A 20,599-nucleotide genomic window follows, 5' to 3' on the forward strand; every position below is an offset into this window, starting at 1 on the left:
TATATATATATTTCACTACTAAATGGTCCTTCATTTATATCCCCATTTTTATTTTGTCAGAAATGGGTATTCCATTGCCATCCATATATTGTAGGTGCATGAATTCAGTTAGCGCTGGCCCCTCTTGGTGGCTTCCCCCTCTTGGGCTGCACAGCCCCTGGGTTCTCTGGCTCTCCAGAGCTCCACTTGCCACTGTGCACTCTCCTGATCCTGTCACCTCACCTAATGGATCTCTTCCCCTGGTCACACTCGTGTCTTCTTTTGATTCTGTTCCTCTATAGAACCTAATACTATCACTGTGCAGCTCTGGGACTTTTCATCACCTAAAAGAAAAACTAACTCCTCACCCTTCCTCTCCCTAGCGCCTGACAGCCAGCACTCTGCCTTCTGTCCATATGGATGTGAGTACCCTAGGTACCTCACGGAAGCAAAATCATCTAGTATTTGTCCCTTTGTGTCTGGCCTATTTTGCTTAGCATTACATTTTTAAAGTTCACCCCAACTGTAGTATGAATTTGATTTTTTACTCCTTTTGAAGTCTGAATAGCATTCTACTGTATGTGTATTACATTTTGTTATTAATCTATTACTCATCTATTGAGGACATTTGGTTAATTTTTTACTGTTATGAATGATACTACTGTGAGCATTGGTATAGGAGCATCAAAGTCCCTGATTTTCATATTTTTGTGTATATTCTAAAAAAGATTGTTGAATTACATGGTAATTTCATGATTAACTTTTGAGAAGCTGTCAAAGGGTTTTTCTAATAGTAGTTGCCTGAATTCATACTTCTACCAATAATGCACACAAACCCAAGTTTCTCTACGCCCTTGCCAGCATTTGTTATTTCCATTTTTAAAATACAATAGCTATTCTAAAGAGTTGGAAGTAGAAAGCTAAACTTTTTCATATTGTATGACAATTTCATATTGCTGCTTGGCTAATTCCTTTTGTAGGCAGTGAGGCAAGTACTTTTGGGGACAGCAAGACTATTCTTTTCTTTTATACTAAGTGTCCTGGTACCAGTCAGATATATAAAACGGTCATAGTCATCATAGAGAATTTGTACCTGTACATGATATATCTTAACTCCTCTTTTTCCTCTTCCCTTCTCTTCCTTTCCACCTCTATTCTCCTCTTTTATAAAGCTTTGCTTCCATTGTATCCTTCTTTTCCCACTTTTTCTCTTCCTTTGCCCTTTCTCCCTCCCTAACTGAAAGTGTAAATAAGAATCAAAATGCATACTAGGAAGACCTGTTCTTGAACGGACTGCTGGCTGGGAGCAAGGCCTATGGGGCAGTGGACTTCACATCTCTGTTAACGCTGCTTTGGAGGTTTGCTCTGCTTCAGAGGCTTCCAGAGCAATTTGCAAAGAACCAGGCAAAGTCTCAGTCACTTTAATTCACTCGTTTTAGGTGATCTGGGGGCAACTTTGCTCACTTTAGACTGACTATGTTCCGCACCCAGGCCTGTTTCCATCCTCTTTGTGAATATGTGACTTGTAACGGGAAACCTTGGGTTCACAGGAGTGTGACCACCACACCATGCCCCATGCAATGACAGGTGTTTCCTCCAGGAATGTGCAGTGCTCCCTGCCACAGCTCCTTGCTTCCTTTGTGGAGCAAGCATTGCTTTGAGACTTATCTAGTGTTCTACTTGCTGTTGGCAATAAACCTTCGCTCTTATGTCCTGGTTGTTCAGCTTTGCACTGACCAAGAGGCACACCTACTGCATTTAATTGCATTTCAAGGGGCTGCTGATGTAACCTCTGAGACTGAATGCGAAAAATTCTGGTCTTTATTTTGTAACCTTGCAAATTTCTATGCTGGCATCTTCCAGGGCCTACAGGAGAAGTAAAGTTGCCTGTGAAGCATTTTCATGCCTGCTTCTGTTCTGAGTGCTGCAGCCAGTAGTGGACGAGTCGGCCTTTGCTTTTTAGAGGATTGAAACAAATAGCAAGAGCGTAGTTGTCCTGACCATGCTTGGCACTCTGAGTTGCCTTTTGAGTTTGGTCAGTTGCAAGTACGGGAGCATGAAGAACTAGAATCTCTGCATTCTTCAAAGCATCTCCTTTGCCTCAGTCCTCAGATTTTCTTAAGTATCCTCTGTTTCCACAAATTGGCCAGTTCTGTCATAGTTTTGTGTTTGGAAAGGGTGTTCTTCTGCTGGTGTCGCCACCCAAAGATAAAATGAATTTTGCCCATGACACCCACGCAAAGCACAGGAGAATGCCTGCTGAGGAGCATCGTGCGCTGGCAGTTTGCAGGACTTGGGGTTGGGTCCTGGTCTGAACAGAGTGCCTTGGTCTCACTTTACTCCTTTGGAAGGTAAAGGCTTTGATGAGTTCCTCTTCTTCTTAACACACTGATTAAAACTTATTATGTTCTGAGCCTGAAGTGCAAGGCTAAGTGTGACCTGACTCCTGAGCTCAAGCAGTGTTGGTTGACAGTGTGGGTGGTAATGCAGTAAAACAGAGTAGTGAGGTCTAACAGCAGCAGCAACCCTTGAGATTGTGAGAAGTCCAAATTCTCACTCCTGAATTGCTGGAACAAAAACTCTGGGCAACTTAGGATCCAGCAACTTATGTTTTCATAAGTGTATAGGGGATTTAGGTTCATGTTAAAATTTGAGAGCCACAGAATTCAACCGTAGTCTGATAAGCAAAATGCAGTGTGCTCAGAAGACAGTGGGTGCCACCAACCGTGATTAGACCTGCCTACTTTAGGAGCTAAATATGAAGCTTATGCACATTCCCAGTTCTAGTATTCTAAGGTTGTTTCATGATTATGATACTCTAATGTAGTTTTGAAGTTAAATAATAGCTTTTGGAAGACATCATATAGAATTTTATAAACATGAACAGTGATATAGGTAAAAGAATTGATTCTCATTATTCCCAATAATATGATTGATTCATTTACATTAAACTGATGACTAGTAATAGCACAATAAATCATGCCTAGTGCAATTTGCAGATTTCCTGCACAAGATGTGTCGCGGCCTCCTTGTGCTTAGGAGCAATAAGCAGCATTCAGCCTGATGCTCAGGGACCATTTTACACAGCCAATTCTCCAACCACCAAAAGCACAAAACTTAAAACACATCACTGGGTAGACCCCTACCAGTACACACTTGTTTATAGTGTTAGCGCTCAAGAAAGAATGTGGTCACCCTGCCTGACCCCAGCTGGGAGCCCATGCCTCAGCTCAGGTGACTCGAATTTTTGTTCTTCATATGTCTGAAAAGAACACAAAAATACCCTACTACAGGGAGACTGAAGCAAGTAGATGAATTTGCAAATTGTAAACTAGAGAATAACAATCAATTATATTTTAATATTCCAATTACATAAAAATACAGCACTAATTTAAGTAGAGAACTGTCAATTACTACCAAGTTATTTTGTTCTGCTTCACTATTTAAAAGAAAAAAAATTCAACAATAGAAAGCACAGTTTAGGAAAATTTGTACATATGCATATTATTGTTGGGAAACAATTCTTCATGGAATATATTTGGACAGTTGTTTTTATTTTGAAAGACATAATTTTTTGGAGAAAATAGATTTTCAGAATTTTTCTACTGTGCTTTACTTTCTCCTGTGCTTTAATTTTCTACTGTGCTTTACTCACATTTAAAGAAAAAATCCTTACATGTAAGGAAAATATAAGATCTCTGCAATGTCATTGAGCATTTTTATTTAGCATATTGGATTGAGGCGTGGAATTTCTGTTTTTCTGGTCCAATATAGTATAATACTGATAATTTCTGATGGTATCGACTGATAATTACTATGCTGTATAGATTTGAACATTTATTTCAAAGTTTGGGCTTCCAAAGTCAGGTGACTTAGTTTGAGTAAAATGCTAATTGTATCATCTTGTGATGTTAAATGAGCCTGTGACACTCTGTATTACCTAGGACTTTCAAGTTTTATTATCAATCCTAAAAGTCTTGCATAGTTTCATCTGCTGTATCGCTTTTAGACAGTTTCCCTATGAGCTTAAAAGTCCTCTACTCTTTGCTAAATGTATGAGCTTTAGCATCTCTGGGTTATCTGTAGAGGGTTTTGGGTATGCTTCGTACAGCCTGATGTACATGTGAGGAAGCCATGCTACCCGGAGCCTCGCTTCTCTGTGGCCCCCGCCAGCCCATCAACTTCGCTACACCTCAGTTTTCTAACCTGCAGAATGGTGCTAATGGCACTGCTCCCTCTGGTGAATGACTGTGAAACTTAAATGTACAGACATATCAAGTGCTTCAGGTGGGGCTAGCCATGTGGCACAGGATTAAGAAATGTCACTGTTAGAGAATGGTGGTGGCAATTCTATGGCAGAGGTGCAGCAGCCAGCTGTTTCTCATCATTGAAAGCACTAAAAGGTTCACCATTCCTTTTAGAAAACATATTTGAGATACTTGAAATTCAGTAGGCATGATGAAATAAATGAGCAAATTGGTTTGAGACAAATCTTTATCAGGTAAACTTTTGAAGGCAGACTGAACTGGTCTGGGATTTGGACGAAACTTTTTTGTCTGTGGTGATTTATGCGATGTTGCTGACTATGTTTTTTTTTATCCCTCACAGAAGAGTAGCCACCTTTTAGAATGGTACGGAGGCCTCTGGCCCTCGTTGTGTGGGGTGAGGATGACAGTGTTTCACCCTTTGGACTATAGTATCGTGATATTCGCTGTGCACTGTATACCAGATATTGATCATTCCAACAGTGATTTCTGGTCTGTTAAACAGGATCCTCCATCTATTCTGGAATGAAAATTCAGTGCATCTTAAATCTTGCACATGATAACATTATTCAAATCTGTATGGGCAATATTTTTGTACTGACGAACTAAGGAAAATGGCGACATCCAGCGGCTATCGGTTAATATTACATGAAAACATTTTTTTTTTCTAGCTTAGCAGCATTTTTTTTTTCTTTCTTTTTTTTTTTTTTACGATAATTTTATTGAGGGACAAATAGCAATGAGACAGTTTCAAATCAAATTTGTAGAACAGTTTCAATAATTAACACATTGCATACTCTCTTCCTAGTGGTTATTTGCTGTACAACATGCAGACATGATATCCTATTTACAAACACTATTAGAACACATTCCTGTATTCATTAAGAGAATGTAACTATATATCTATCCTAACCATTTTGAATACACAGATACAAAATGGACATTCATTTATATATCCCCCTTTCTGTAGTTCCGTCATTTGAATATTATAGATGTGTTAACTTAGCAAAATATTCTAAAAGAGTCCAGTAATCCATAATAGTATTGGGTCTTCCATTTGACTGGCAGTGTCAGAAATTGTTGACCTGAGTCCCCTACAGCTCAACATAACACCATGGCTTAACTTCTTATACTTCGTTTTTATACTTTTCTGTGGATGGTTAAGACCAAGATAAAGCAAGACCTATGCAACAAGAGTTGGAGCTTTTGTATCTGATAAGGTCAGTCAAATCCCCTCCAGAGCAGAGCGCTTGCCTAGCATGCACAAAACCCAGGGTCCCATCTCAAACCCCACAGAAAATAAGGTACAGAAAGCTAATGCGAGTATTTTAAAATAAATTTTAAAAAATTTCAGAATACTTTTAGTCACAACCGATGCCTTTTAAAGTCATTTTTTAAGAATATTATTAGTCACAACTGCTAGACCAATATTGACAGCATTACCCGTAACTAAGTGCCACCCTTCTTCTTCCTTAAGGGCAGTCAGGCTTTGTTTCCTTGAGGGCTTTAGTTCATTAAATGAGGCCATTCACCTGTGGAGGGTCATCTGCTTTATTCAAAAACCACTGAGTTAAAATTAATGATTACAGGTACGACTTCACTAATCCATCCTAATTAGTTCTCTGACAGTATTTGAAGCAGATACTATTTCTTTATCAGGAATTGAGGTTCTTTTTCAATTACTAAAATTACTAATCCAAGGACTCTTCCCATTAGATTGCAAAACATTCAAAAAAGGGTATGGAATTATTTGTATACTAGTCATCTAGTGACTTAAATGTTAGCCTTGCTCCCCAGAACCTTTCACAGACACATGCAGAATAAAGTTTGACCAAACAACTTACCGTGATGCACTCAAATTGAATTAAAAAGCTAAATGAAATTACAAATATTAAGACAAATATATTTTCTTTTATAACTCGTATTGAAATCTAGAATATTTGACCATTTCAACAGCCTAAGTATATTTCTGTGTATCTTCAAGGGTAATCTAGCAAAATTTTTAATTTTGTTCTGATAATTGGACACTTAACTCTGTGTTGGTTGTATTTACAGCCACTACTAAAAATAAGAACATATTTAGAAGAGAAATATAATAGATGTGCATTTATATGCTATCTCTTGCTTATCTATATGCTTCACAACTTCAGACTGAGATAAGAGTTGTATAATCTTAAAATGTTTATTGTTCTTAAAAATAAAAGTTATGAGATTTTAGAGCTGTTTTCCCATACAGTAGCTACTACACTAGCAGTACACTACTATTAATGCTTATAATATAGTCTCAATACACACTATATTTCAAAGGCTTAGTACTAAAGATTCAAAATGCCTTATTATTAATTACATTGCCTTATTATTAATTACATTAAAATGATATAATGGATTCAATAATACATTATAAAATTACTTTCACCCTTTTAATTTTATTAACATGGGCTCTAGAATATCTAAAATTATGTGTGCTCACATCATATATCTACTGGTAGTCTAGAGAAATCTAATTAGAAAATTTTATCATTTTCATCTTTAAGCAGCATTACTGCTTTACGTTTTGGAATTAGAGGAGCTGGGCATTTAGCTAAGCAGTAGAATGCTTGCCTAGCAAGCTGGAATTCTGGGTTCGGTCCTCGGCACCAAAATCAAAAATTAAACCTCACCTAAAAAATAATTCTCCCCCCAAAATACAAAAACTAAATAAAAAAATAAAATAAAAGGTTTTGGGACCAGGGAGGTAGCTCAGAAGTCTAAGTGCTTGCCTGGCAAGTGCAAGGACTCAGGTTCAATTCCTGCGTGGTGGTGCATGCCTGTATCCCAGAGCTGGGGAGGCTGAGACAGGAGGATCACTAAGAGTCTGAGCTGCATAGCGAGACCCTGTATGAAATAAATATATAAACAAAAGATTAAAAATAACAGGCTTTTAAATTTGAGCAAAGAAAGGGAATTGTCCAGATGTGGAGCAAAAATCTTAGGAAACACAAGTCAGGACTTTTGGACCTAAATATAAACCATCTGCCTAGGGAAAACTAAGTAACAGTCTCTGTGCATAGATAAAAGTTTTGGCAGTATAGAGTTGAATTGAAAGTTCAGCACATGGGGGCTGGTGAGATAGCTCAGCAGACTAAAGGGCCTGCTTGGTGCTGAGACAGCCACAGAGTCCAGGCGTGGTGGCACACACCTGTAATCCCAGCGCTGGGGAGGCTGAAAACAGGAGGATCGCTGAGTCTGAGCTGCGTAGTGAGACCCTGTAACCACCAAATGCATTTAAAAAGAAAAGAAAAAAATGGCTCAGCACACTCTGATTTAGATTTAGAGTCTCCTCCTAGACCCTCTAAAATTAAGTTAAACCAGAAGGCTGTTCAAGATCTTAGGGAGAATTGTTGCATAGCACTCTGAGTACCAAGGACTTGGCTCAGAAAGGTAACTTGAGGCTACTGGAGAGAACTCTGATTTAAACAAAACCAACCAGGTTATCAGAGAATTTTTTTGGTGGAAGCACCACTGGCTTAGATTAAAAGGGGCTCAGACCATTAGATCCCCTTCTCCAGCATCCTCAGGAGGAAGCCTGATGTGAAGTCATTTGGTCAGTTACAAACTTGGGCCATTTCTTAGCCTCCAGGACATGTCAGAGTGGAAGCCAGAGCCCCGAGGGTGGGTTGAGGGCTGGGGAGAAGGCAAGAAGATGGAGGTCTTCTTCAGGAACTGGTAGCATGAGCTTGCTGCGGACCAGAGACTGCTATGTGCCACCTGCTCCCGGTCCTCTTGAATATAAGAGCTTCAGTGGCAGCTTTCCTGTCTCCGGCTCATCACTGTTCATGGGATGTGTGGAAGGAGGCTCCCTCTTCTCTTTAGTTTGCAGGTCTTCAGATAGGAAGGAAGTGCCTCACCCACACCTGGGCATGACTTCAGTGATGAGACTTCTGAGGACCTTGAGGAGGCTGAGTGCACTGTGCCTTTAGGAGGACTACAAATAGTTCATGACCAACATGAGAATGGGGGGTGGGATTAAAGTGTCTGCAGATACCTTGACATTCTTTCTATCGAGAAGTGGGATCTACTCTCCAAACCTTCAATTTTGTAACTATTTGACTTAGGCAATACAGTGGAAGTATACAACACCAGTTTCAGGTCAGCCTTTAATGGTGCTTTGTTGGAGTTTCTACCTTGGTTTTGGAAGCCCTCAGCGATGATGCAGAATATGAAATACCCTGTTAGAGGGACTGACTGCTTGGGAAGTAGCTAGACTAAAGGAAAGTCAGGCCCCGCTGGGCCCCAGCTTCCAGCCACCCCTCTGCCTTCTGGTGTAGACACTGGAGTGGAGCCACTTAGACCATCCAGGCCAGGCTGCCTCCAGACAACTATAAAAGCACCTCCCCCCATGGAGCTGATGCATACTCAACCAAGCTTGCCAGCATTCCTGAACTCTGTAGATTCAGCAAATCCCAGAATGGTTGGGTTTTTGTGTTGTTTTTCTTCTAAAGAGCAGGAAATTGATCCCAGCCTTTTATGTATGCTAATCAAGTACGGTACCATCAAGCTACACACCTAGCTCCATGCCTGTCACTTTAATTCATTTAGTTTAGGGCAGTACGCTATTCAATAACAGCTCAAACGCAGAGATGGTATTTGAAGTAAACATTGACCTGCTAACACTATTTTTATTGTAAAGGAGCGTATGAATGTGACAGGGAAACAAAAAGAGAAGCTGAATATTAAGATCCAAACATACTAAACGTCTGGTAGTAGTGCACACCTGTAATCTCAGCTACTCAGGAGGCCAAAGCAGGAGGATCATAAGCTTGAGGTCAGCCCAGGCCACCCTCAAAAACAAACACCCTTGCAAATGCAGGAATAGATGGGTTTCCTGGTCCTGTTCAGGCACAGAGGGCCTTGGTTCTACAAGGAGAGTTGTCAGGGCAGTACAGGGATGGGAAATGCTCCACCACCTGCTTTCTTAATTGTAATTATTTTAAAAATTTGATGGAGAAAATAATGCCATGAGCAGCACCTACCCTCAGACCTGGCTTTCAGGATATACTTTATCCCTGTTACCTCACTCCTGTTTCCTTTAGCTTATAAAAGGTGATGACTTGCTGATTTCCGGTCTGCTACTATGGAGTTTGGTGACTCTGGTATAGCTGTGTGACTCCAAATTGAAATAAGCACATACTAATAAACCAAACAGCAAGGATGTGCTCAGGTTTCTAGGAAATTTACAGTTTGTGACAAAAGCATCTACTTTCAGATAGACCAGAGATAAAAAGATATAAATCTTTAGTGGACATAATTGGCCCCGGATTTCCTATTAATTGAGCAATAATGTATGTTGCTACCAGTTGTGAGGCTTCATTTTTTTCTATCAGACGCACACCCACCCTAATCATGCGCCCCACACCTTAAGTGTGTGTGTGTGGGGGGGGAGTGTCTTCTGTAGTTCTTCCTCTTTCTCTTGTGAATTTAAATTCTGTTTCAGAGAGATAAGCCAGGAACCTTCTGTCTCTGTTCGCCAGACAACTCTAGGAAGGGGACAGAAGAGCAGACCTGGGTGTGCCCAGAGGGCCCATGGAGGGTTGGGGTCGGCACTAGGAGGCCAAGAGCTCTGGTCACCAGATCATGGAATCCGGCCTCTGCCAGGGAGACTGGGCAGTCGCCTGCTTTTCCAGGGATCGCTACGTGGAGACTGGCGCGCCCACACAAAGCAGGAGCTAGTGGGCGGAGGCAGAAAGCGCAGGCGGGGATCTGAGAGGGCGTGCAGTAGACCCCCACCGCGTCCCGCTTGACCAGGGCGAAGGGCGCGGCAGCCAGGGACACAGAGCGGAAGGCGGTTGCGGAGTTGCCCGGTGGCGCGTCCAGCGACCCCGGAATCCGGCCTTTGCTGGGCAGGATTCTAGAGGGCGAAGGCGCACGGGGCGTCCCATAAGCAGCAGCGCCCATGGGCTGCGCAGAGCCTGTGAGCAGCGCCCCTGGGCTCCTGGGCGCGCCCCGGCCGCCTGTGCAGGGTTAGCGGCTGGGTGCAGGGCTGGGCGGGCGCGGAGCCGTGGCCCAAGGGGCGCGGGGGCGTTCGGCCGCCGGCTGCCTGCGGGGGCCCGGCGCGAGGTGCCACCGTCCCGCGGCGCCCAGGCCTCGGGGTGCAAGGCCAGGACCGGGGGAGGAGAACCAAGGCCTCCAGCTGATTGTGATTGGGTAAGTCTTCCTCTGGGAGAGGGGGTGGAATTTAAAATTGTCCTTCGTGTACTATTTTTGTGTAATGTGCGTGAATGTTTTCCTGCCTGAAAAGCAGGAACCCATCTGCTCTGTGTTTTCCTAATTCCATTCATGAAATCACGGCGTGCGTGCTGACTCCTGCTGGCCTCCCGGGTGAAGTTGCCCACTGGCTTCCAGAAGCACTCATCGCATTAGAGGTGACTGTTGGTCCCCAAAGGTTGGGCGTACACCTGGCCTAAGGGAGGGCAGCAAAGAGTGCCCATGCAGGAGGAGCAGTTTCCTCTTGGTCTCCTTGCCTGTGTTTGCCGTGTAGTCCAGAAGACCACCCTGGGTGTTAACCCTGCCAGAAAACGTGCTCCTTCTTGATAACCCTTTCAGATAGAACCGCAGTTTCAAAGTTGTGATCATTGCTTATAATCTGAATCTGGGGCTGCTTGGAAGCAGTTTGCAGACTATTGAGAAGCACCCTGAGAAAAGTCAAAGTGACAATGAAATCGCTTTCCTGGAGGCTGGAGTAGAGATGCATGGAGCTTGGGACTCAGCGCTCACTTGGACGCATAATTGAGTGCAGCGCAATTTGGTGATTGCACTTAAGTCTGCCATAGGCAGTAGAGATCTCCACCCCACACTGAACTGTGGCCAGAAGCAGTATTTTATAATAGCCAAACGTAAGAAATAAAGGAACTAGCTCAAAACTGTCACGTGTCTCTGTGTTAAGTAATTTAACCAGAACAGAAATTCCATTGCATTGAAGTTTTAGAATATTTATAGGATAGTGTTATGGCCTGCACTGTATCTAGATGAGCCCTTACCTATCATGTGCTCATAAGTGGGGTTTTTGGAGTTGCCTGGATTTAGGGCATGTGATAACTTAATTAGCACAATGATTGGTTTAGCACAGTTCTGGGTTTGGATAAGGAAAGGCCTGCCCTGGGCGTGGGTGCCATCATCCAATAGGCTTGCGGCCTAGATGAGATAAAAAGGGAAGGGAAGGCGGCTGCTTTCTGCCTCACCTGCCACCGACTGTTTATGAAGCGTCTATGAACATTGAACTGAAATAAACCTTTCCCCCTTTAACTTTGTGTACTGGGTATTTTTGTCTCAGCAACAAGAAAAGTGAGTAAGACAAATAAGATACATCCTATAAGTTTGTACACTTTCTTAAACTGCTTAGAACACGTAGAAGTTGATAGTTTACAGAGGATTCAAGCTGTTCAACATTATTCACAGAACAATAGTTCAATACTTGGTTAGATGACAGGGAAATCAAAGGACTGAAACATTCTATTAAAAAGACATATGTTAAGGCTCTGTCTGGTATTTATGGTGTTAGTAACTTCTAGTTCCTAGAGAGACATGCAGGCTACTGGGCTGCATCCCAGTAGGAGCTCCATCTCTATCTTCTAGGCCATCTTCAGCAGTCACTGACCTATGGGCACCAATCCTTTACCCAGTGTCTCTGTTACCTTTCTTATTGTGTGACAAAATACTGGACACCCAACATTAAAGGAGGCAAGGTTTATTCAGCTCACAATTTGCAGAGGTTTCACTTCTTAGTTGACTGACTCCAAGGCAGGGGTTGCATGGCTGAGGAGAAACAATTCATGGCAGGCAGCAACAACAAGCAGCAGCTCTATTTCTCTGCCTTATCGTCTATCCAAGATAGACCCCTTGGGGGCACCTTTAATCCTAGCATTACACCATTAATCCTAACATCACATCCTTAATCTCAGCGTCACATACTCTAGATCCAGTCACCTCCAAAAAGCCCCACCTATGACTGCATGCAGCTTCGGGGGACGTTTAGACACAAGCCATAGCATCCAGTCTCTTCTACCTTGTGTGGTCAAATTCATATCTTATTACACTGAACTTTTCAAGGGATTTTATGGAAGGACATGAGACATCAAAGAGCAGAGAGGGGCTGGTCAGATAGCTCAGTGGACTAACGCACCTACTTAGAGCCCAGTAGCTGGGGCTTAATTCCCAGCTTGCCATGCAGGCCCCCCCCTCGGGGAGCACTGAGATGGCGATTGAGACTGGGCATGGTTGGGAGTGTGAAAACAGGAAAACTACAAGTCCAGTCTACATAGTGAGACCCTGTAGGACCTGTACTAAAATACATTAAGAAAAAGAGCAAAGGAAAGAAAAGTGCAGAAATGGCATAGAGTTAGTGTTGTAAAGCATCTGTTTTATAGACATTCCTGTGATCCGGTGGAGCTTCCTACTTACCTTGGCCTGTCTCCTCAAGATCTCCTATTTGTGATTACAGTCCTGAGTAGGAAAAAAATTAGCTGCCCATTCGAACATATTTTTCTTTTTAGTTTATTTTAGTTTGCCTATAGAAAATAAAGCAAAGTTGCATGCTTTAGATTAGTGAAATTTGATTTCAAATAACACCAAAGTCAGATATATTAAAGTAAAAAATGGGGCAGGGGAGATAGCTCAGTAGAATAAGTGCTTGCCTGGCAAGCACAAGGGCCTGAGTTCAATCCTGGCAGTGAATAAACAGAGGCTATATTTGGTTATACAAGTCATTTCTAGGGTAGATGAATACCTATGATTTTTTTTTCTCTGTAAAAAGTTTTAACTTACTTTGGAAATATCCTGAATTTGGAGAATATTTTAATATATGGTTAAAATGTAATCTTTTGTTGTACTCTTCTGTCTCATTGCATAAATGTGAAGAGTGTTTATAGAGTAACAGTGTGGTCTGTTTTCATTGTTAATGTAATCACCACGGATTGATTCTTCCTACAAAGCAGGGCTTGTGTGACAAGCACTAAGGTGTCAAGATCACAAGGAAAACTTAACATGCCAAAGAGAGCTACATAGTACAGAATGCTGGGGTAGTGCCAAGAAACAACATGAGTGTTTTCGTATGGTAGCATGTGGTAATAATAGCAGTGATACGTAAACCAGGTGGATTTGGCACTATATCACACATAGACAATTGTTATGGTTTAAATTTAAAACACGCGTCCTCACCCCCACTGTGTATGGAAAGGGACTGGGCGATGGTCCTGCATACTCATCAGAGGATTCTGTAGCTGAGTGTGCTCCTAGGAGGTGGGCCCCCATTGGAGGCGGGTCGCTGTGATGTGACCTGAAAGGATCCATTCTTATCCCCTTTCCTTCCTCTTCTTTCTACTTCTGGGCCACGCAAGGTTGAGCATCTTTCTCTCTGCAAGGCTCCTCCTCCATCTGTGTCTGCCTTGGAGCCAGCCGACCCTGGCCTAATGCCAGTTCCTTCCTGCAAATATAGGTGTGGGTATTCTGTCTCAGCTACAAGGAAGTGACTAAGATGACATTTTACATACTCCATCCACTTGATGTCTTACAAACATGCCAAAAATATTGACTGTAAGGTAGCTGCCCTTGTCCTTTATCGGAGAATTTGTTTTAGTTACTTGCATTCAAGCGTGGTCCAAAAGTAATAAATGGAAAAATGAACAGCAAAGCTTTCTAACTTCCCTACTGCACTCTGCTCAGGATGTGAATCACCCTTCGGTCAGTGTGTCCAGGTGTATGTGCTGCTCACCAGTAACTGCTCAGCCGTTGGATTCCCTGCCCGAGTACTGGAGTGCGTGTGTTCTTGTAACCTTCATTTTATTAGTCATGGCCCTAAAGTACAAGAGTAGTGCTGCTCTCAATCTTGCTATAATCAATCTATTTTATTGTTAATTGTCATGGATAATAACATACTGTGACTGATCTATAAATTAAACTACTATAGGTATAGACATAGTAAAGTCAAAATATATGTACATAAAACTATATACATATGTAATCATATATACACATACATCTGACTCAGTACTCTGTGGTTACTGTTTTGCCCATCTAGATTTTGAGTCTAGGACAATTAAGTTGCCACAAACCTTATTGGAGGGTAAATTTTAATCCACTCTTACAAAATAGCATGAAAAAACCAATTTTATTCTACCATGCTGTATTATTTCTCAGTAACATCAGCTCCTATTTGAGTATATAATTAGTGTTCAAAACTGATCTATTTGATGTAATTTTACTTGATTAGTGTTTAATATTTTATACTTTTTAATTTTTGTTCAATATTTAGTTTACAAAAGTTATTGAGTATAACTAATGTTGCAATGTAAATAATGAATATTTAATGCTTTGAAAACATCTCAGGAGGGTTAAAAATAGAGCAATTTATTAGCATGAACGCTTTTCTTTATTCACTTATCTGGTACATTTAACACTTTTATCAGAATTATTCAATTGTATTGTAGCAATAAAAGGGAGTAATCATATAATTCTATTATTTTCTGTTGTAGACAACGTAACTATGGAGGGTAAATGGTCTTGGCTACTGTCCATTCATAATCTCAATTTGATTTTAAAATCCCTTTTATTGTAGACTACCTAGGTACATAAATAAAGGCAGGAATTGTCCCAGTTATATTTAAAAATAATATGTAAATGTTGATAATTAGGTATCATTTGTTTATCTATTTTCTTGTTGGTTGTAATATTAGAGATGAAACCTAGAATCTTTTACATGCTAAGAAAGTGTTCCACCACCAAGCTGCATCCTCTGCTGTAAAATTAGGTACTATTTTAATTGGAAACAAAAAGCCTCTTTCCTTTTAAATGCAAATTAGAATGTTGCTCTTGTTAGAAATATTGAAAATTCAAATTTTTTTCTAATTCACTACCATAAGTCACACAGCATAGATTTTATTTTTGTTAAAAAAATACGATTCCTACTAAAATAATATAAATAGTATGCTATTATATTAAATAATAGTGCTGCTGTCAATAGCATATTATAAATAGTATGCCATTAACATTAGGAAGATACGTTGACCAGGGGAAAGTAAATACTTTAAGAGGTTCACCGAAGGAGCATTTTAATGATTAACTTCAACTGTGCTACACAGTTAAGTTTACAGTTTATTTAAAATTTATATATTTCTCCTGTTTTAGCTGTCCATTAAATTTGACATAGTCAACATTTCTAAAACCCAGAATGCATAGCAAGCAAGAATGCTAAGGTAAAATGAGCTGAATGCTTGTGTAGTTTCTTAGTGGTTCAAAGTAATTTGATGTATTTCATAACCAACAAGGGATTAATGATTTGCTGCTGGAGTGCTGGTGGAATTTTACCAGTATAAAGGACCAGGTAAGGGCAACCGGAAGTCCAGCCCACTATTCACTGCTCCTCCTTAATGGTTGCAGTGAGTTTGTTTGGAGCACTGCCAACTACTTTGGGCACCATTTACTTCTTTGGCTGTAAATACACCAAAGGTTGTACTTTTTCCAGCTCACATAAAGATTCATTCAAGTTATTGGAAATCTGAATTCTAAGAAAAATTAAAATGTCAAGGACCTGGACGCTAACTTCCAGAGGATGTGTATAGGTGCACTGCATACTTAGCAGGGTAGTGCAGAAGAGAGGCAGCTATATAGAAATGAAATTTATGTTTTCGTGAATAAAACAATATTATTGTATTAAGGAGTTTTTTTTCATGTTTAATTTTATTTTGCAGAAGAGGACTGTCAGAAGGACCTAGAAAGCCCAGTGTTGCTGTGAAAAACAAAGACCTTTTGCCTACATATTTTACAAGAAACGTGCAGAAAGCCATTGATAAATATACCAGGTAAGAATTAACCTGTTAAATGCTGCTAGCTAAAAAAAAAAAATGCCCATAAAAATGTAGGAAACAGTATCAGTGAGTAGCCACATGAATCTCTGAAAGTGAAATGCAGGCTGGAGTAGTGGCCCAGCCTGTAATCCCAGCACTCAGAAGCCTGAGGTGAGAGGATTGCTGCAAGTTTGAGGCCAACCTGGACTACATAGTGAGTTCATTGCCAACCTGGACTGCATAGCAGACCCTGTCTCAAAAAATGAGTGACTATGGTATATTGCCAAAACATTCTGAAATGAGTGCACAGTGAAATTAACAATGCTTTGAGGAAAGTCTAGAGCAGTCAGGTCATTTACTTGAGGCACAGTACAACCTCTGCATTACTGCACGTGATATTCCCGTTGTTTGTGTTCATTTCTGCAGTGAATCCCCATCGTCATTCTCGTCCAGTGGAAGCTGTACACCCACAGAAGCCCACAACTCATGGGATGGGTCTTCAACACAGAGTTCCACCACTGGCTTATCTACAGAGAGGAGCTCAATTTATTCTTGGAGGGATGATGTATGTCTCAGAATAGTTTGGATAAATCTGTTATTACAGTTGATGAAGAATTACTTTCATATGTTCAAGAATACGTCCTCATTTATAAAAGCATTATCACTTACATCCTTACATACATATGAGTATTTGATGTTACATGTAAAAATGGTAAAATAATGGAATACAAAGAACAATGAAAGTTACTCACAATCTCATAGCCCAGAGTCTTAGCTATTGGTAAGTTTGTTTTGTCACCCTTACCTTGTGCCCCATTTCATTTTATGATTTTTTACCTGTGGCTGAAGTTCTGGAAATTAGGAATGCTAAATGTCTGGCAATTAGGAACACAAGCAAGAGAACAATTTTTGAAAAGTAAAAACTGAAACACCTCCATAATTAGGGACTACCCTTTTTTATTCTAAACCCACATTTTAGTTTTATTTTCTAACCCTATGGGAAGCTCTTCACTGTAATTGTACTTTGGTTCTTTTTGAATGTGCAGTCTTAGCTGCCAAAACTCCAGCTGGACATGCACTGCGGTGCTTTTTCCTAGGAGAAAACACCACCTGGAGCCCATGGTGCAGGGTTGCTTCTCCTGTTATAGAATTCCCCAAGGCAAACAGGAGAAAGATAGGTTGATCTCACCCTCATAACTGAGGATTTTAAAGAGTCTTTATCCATTAGAAGAAGGTTAATGACTCTTTTTACAAAAACAATTTCTTTTTTTCCATTGTATCATCAGAAGAAGAAATAGCTTGTATTTCACAAATGGACGTGGTACATTAAGCACAGCTATATGAAGGACATGTCTGTGGGTGTGTCTGAGTGTGTGGGGGTGTGAAGTGTATGTGGGTGTGGAAGTGTGTGGAGGTTTGAACATCCATGCTGATGTCTGTAGGTGGGCCTCGCCCACACCTATGTATCTGTTATGTGAGTTTCAGAAACAGTGAATGCTTACGTTTACAAGCACTATTACAGTAGTAGAACCATTGCCATTCATGACTCCTCCTTTGAACATGCTTACCCTATGTTCTTGGGTGTCCTGCTTTGTAAGACTCTTAATTATGCTGTCGTCATGCTGTGATGTCCTAAATCGATTAAAATATTTACTTTTGATGGTAATTTTGACTTTGGGAAAGAGCAAGAAGTTACAGAGCTCCAGATGTGGTGAATAAGGTGGATAAAGCCACACCAGAGTGTTTTTATTTGACAGAAATTTCCATGAAAGTTAATTGACTCAGAGCATCAAGGCAGCCATTGAAAAGCCACTCATGAAAGAAGAAGTCCGGAACTGCTTCAGAAAGTGGCAAGAGTGACAGGATGAGTGTGTTCGAATTGAAAGGGAGTATATTTAGGGTATTAATTGCAGCATGTCTTTTTCTATAATACTTACTTAAAGTGTTTAAGTATTTGCTCTATTTTTGTCACACTTTATATGTAAAACCTCAAATAACTCTTATAATGCACATAGTAGAAGTCATCTCTGTTACAGTTAAGAAATCTGAGCAGGATATGTAATATTTGCCATGAGATGTAATTGATCAAAAAGTAATAATGGGAGTACATATGTCTGTCAATGTACAGGTCCACATTCTTGTCACATTTCATGTCATATTTCCTTCTGTATAATGTTACTTTAAATTTATAAATGCCACCTATTGTGAAAACCGTATTTGTATAACTCATAACTAACTGCATTTCTGTTATAGGAATTCGATAAAGCCAATGCCCAGAAAGTGCAACAGTTATTTTGGGAGGTGGAGGAAATGTTATTCGAGGGGAAAGTAGGTGCCCAAACCCAGAACCTGCTGGCTGAATGCAGTGAGTGGGCAAGCAGAGCCCTCCATCTGAGGTAGGGATCTCCTCTGAAGGCACTTCCTGATGTGGGCTTTGTAGGCATTCTTCCCATCGATGTGATGCACATTTTGATGGACTGAGTTGACCCAATCGAATAGGTGCCCAGAACACAGGCATTTACTGACAAGGGCCATCCTGTCATTTTGGTGCTCTGGGAACTACCGACACATGACATGACCCATGTACACTGTCACTGCTGAGAAACATGACCCATGTGCACTGTCACTGGTGAGAAACATGACCCATGTGCACTGTCACTAGCTCTTGCTCCTAAAGACATGGCGTCCATAGGTGACACATGCAAGCCAAAGGGGTGTTTCACCTTCACAGAAGATAGGTGTGCAATAGGTGTCTGTCCTTACAGAGAAAAATTTGAGGTGGGCTCAGGTGGGCAGAGCAGTTATTTTCTGAGAGACTGGACAGCAGAACCTTTCCACCTCATCACCATTTCTGGCATAGGGGGTGATGCTATATAAATGGGCTTTGCATGTCCTAGCTAGATTGACTAGATAGCTTCACAAAAAAACAACTATTTTTTTTTTCTTTTCCGTCCTTCATTATCCCCTGCCTTACAGATATATTATACCCTACTAGATAGTAACTGTAGATGTGTATGTTTTGGGGAATGGTACACTTACCAAAAAGTAGGGAGATCAGACTTCATCCTGTCACTGTTATCTTGTAGTTAGGATTAAAGTGGAGAGAAAATAGAGTCATGAGGTGCATGAGCCACATACATATTTATATATACACATATATATATGTAGTATATATGTATGTATATGTGTGTATATATGTATATGTATATATGTAATTATGTATGGGTATATATTTATGCAATATACTAATATGTACAGAATTTCTCTGTGTCCATCTTTGCTTCAGACACCTGAGTCTGACATAGGTTATCTATAAACTGTTTAACACACCTACAAGGTAATTCTGATTCTGTTTTGTATCTGAAAACAAACAAGTAAATGAAATCAGTGCCAGAGGGAGGGGAGGAAGACTTTACCTCAAACTCTTCCTTAGTCTGTGATCAGAAGAGGCCATCCTGTCTTCTCAGACAATTGCCTTTTTCTCTGTAACACCATGATGCTTTTCCTGAGCCAATGCATACTGCATTGTGAAATGCCTGTGTCTGTAAATTATTATACCTTACTATTTATTTGGTGTGGTTCTGGGGATTGAAGCCAAGGACTTCACACAGAGCTACTTCCCAGTGCTCTCCACCTTTTGATTGATTGATTGGTTGATTTTCTGAGATAGGGCCTGGCTATGTGTCTATGTAACTCAGACTGAGCATGAAACTTGCAGTCCTTCTGTCTTGTTTTCACACATCGCTAAGACTGCAGACACCACACTCCACCACATTCAGCTTATACCCTAATTAAAAGCTATAAGACCTTTTCCCCTTATCTGGTCAAGTGTTAGTAACTTCTTTTTCTCTCTTGCAGAGTATTAGGAAGACAGCTCATCCTGCCAACTGATGAAGGATTCCAACACTTCCAGGGCAGCCTGCCAACTCCTGCCAGCCACAAACCCTTATCTGATGCCCCTGAACCCGACAGCAACATCAGAGAGTATGTTCACATACGTCATTTTCCAAAACTATTTGTAACTGTATTTTAGTCATCATTTTTGATTCATCTCACTCATGATCCTCAGCTCCAACAAATATGCAGATTTAGATTTCAATGCTTGACCGGTACAGTGAATGATTTTTACAAGGTGTTTCTGATTCCAAGTCGATGATGATGATGATGATGATGATGATGATGATGATGATGATGTGTGTGTCTCCTGTGTGTGTGTGTGTGTGTGTGTGTGTGTGTGTGTGTAAAACATTCAACACGGTTCCAGAGGCACTGGTAAGGTGGAATAGATACAGAATCAAACTCTACCTCATTATGACAGGTCCTAAATGTTTTTCAAAAATAATTTTATTGAGAAGCAAATAGCAATGAGACAGCTTCAAAACTGAGTATTAGGACAGTTTCAATAATTAATACATTGCATATGGTTGTCTTCTTAGTGATTATTCATAGTACAAGATGCAGACATGATATCCTGTCCAAACACTATTAGTACAAATCTTTCTTCTCACTGAATTCAGAGAAAGTAGCTTTATATTCCTC

At 40.6% G+C, this 20,599-nt stretch overlaps 1 protein-coding gene across 5 annotated transcripts in view; it reads left to right on the forward strand.

The window, feature by feature from the left end:
• Positions 1-20,599, forward strand: part of Fam149a (family with sequence similarity 149 member A) — a 45,334-nt gene that overhangs the window by 8,038 nt on the left and 16,697 nt on the right. For 3 of the 5 annotated variants that reach the window (XM_023699656.1, XM_023699654.1, XM_023699657.1), the window contains exons 1-3: positions 16,543-16,625; positions 18,314-18,456; positions 19,919-20,044. In XM_023699656.1, coding sequence (XP_023555424.1) covers positions 18,371-18,456; positions 19,919-20,044 — 212 coding nt within the window. In that variant the 5' untranslated portion in view covers positions 16,543-16,625; positions 18,314-18,370. Of the gene's footprint in view, positions 1-15,964; positions 16,076-16,486; positions 16,626-18,313; positions 18,457-19,918; positions 20,045-20,599 lie in introns of those variants that run through there. The other 2 variants (XM_023699658.1, XM_023699655.1) reach the window with 2 other exon arrangements.

The sequence above is a fragment of the Octodon degus genome, unplaced genomic scaffold, assembly GCF_000260255.1.
Source record: "Octodon degus isolate 3935 unplaced genomic scaffold, OctDeg1.0 scaffold00114, whole genome shotgun sequence".
NCBI classification, from domain to species: Eukaryota; Metazoa; Chordata; class Mammalia; order Rodentia; family Octodontidae; genus Octodon; species Octodon degus.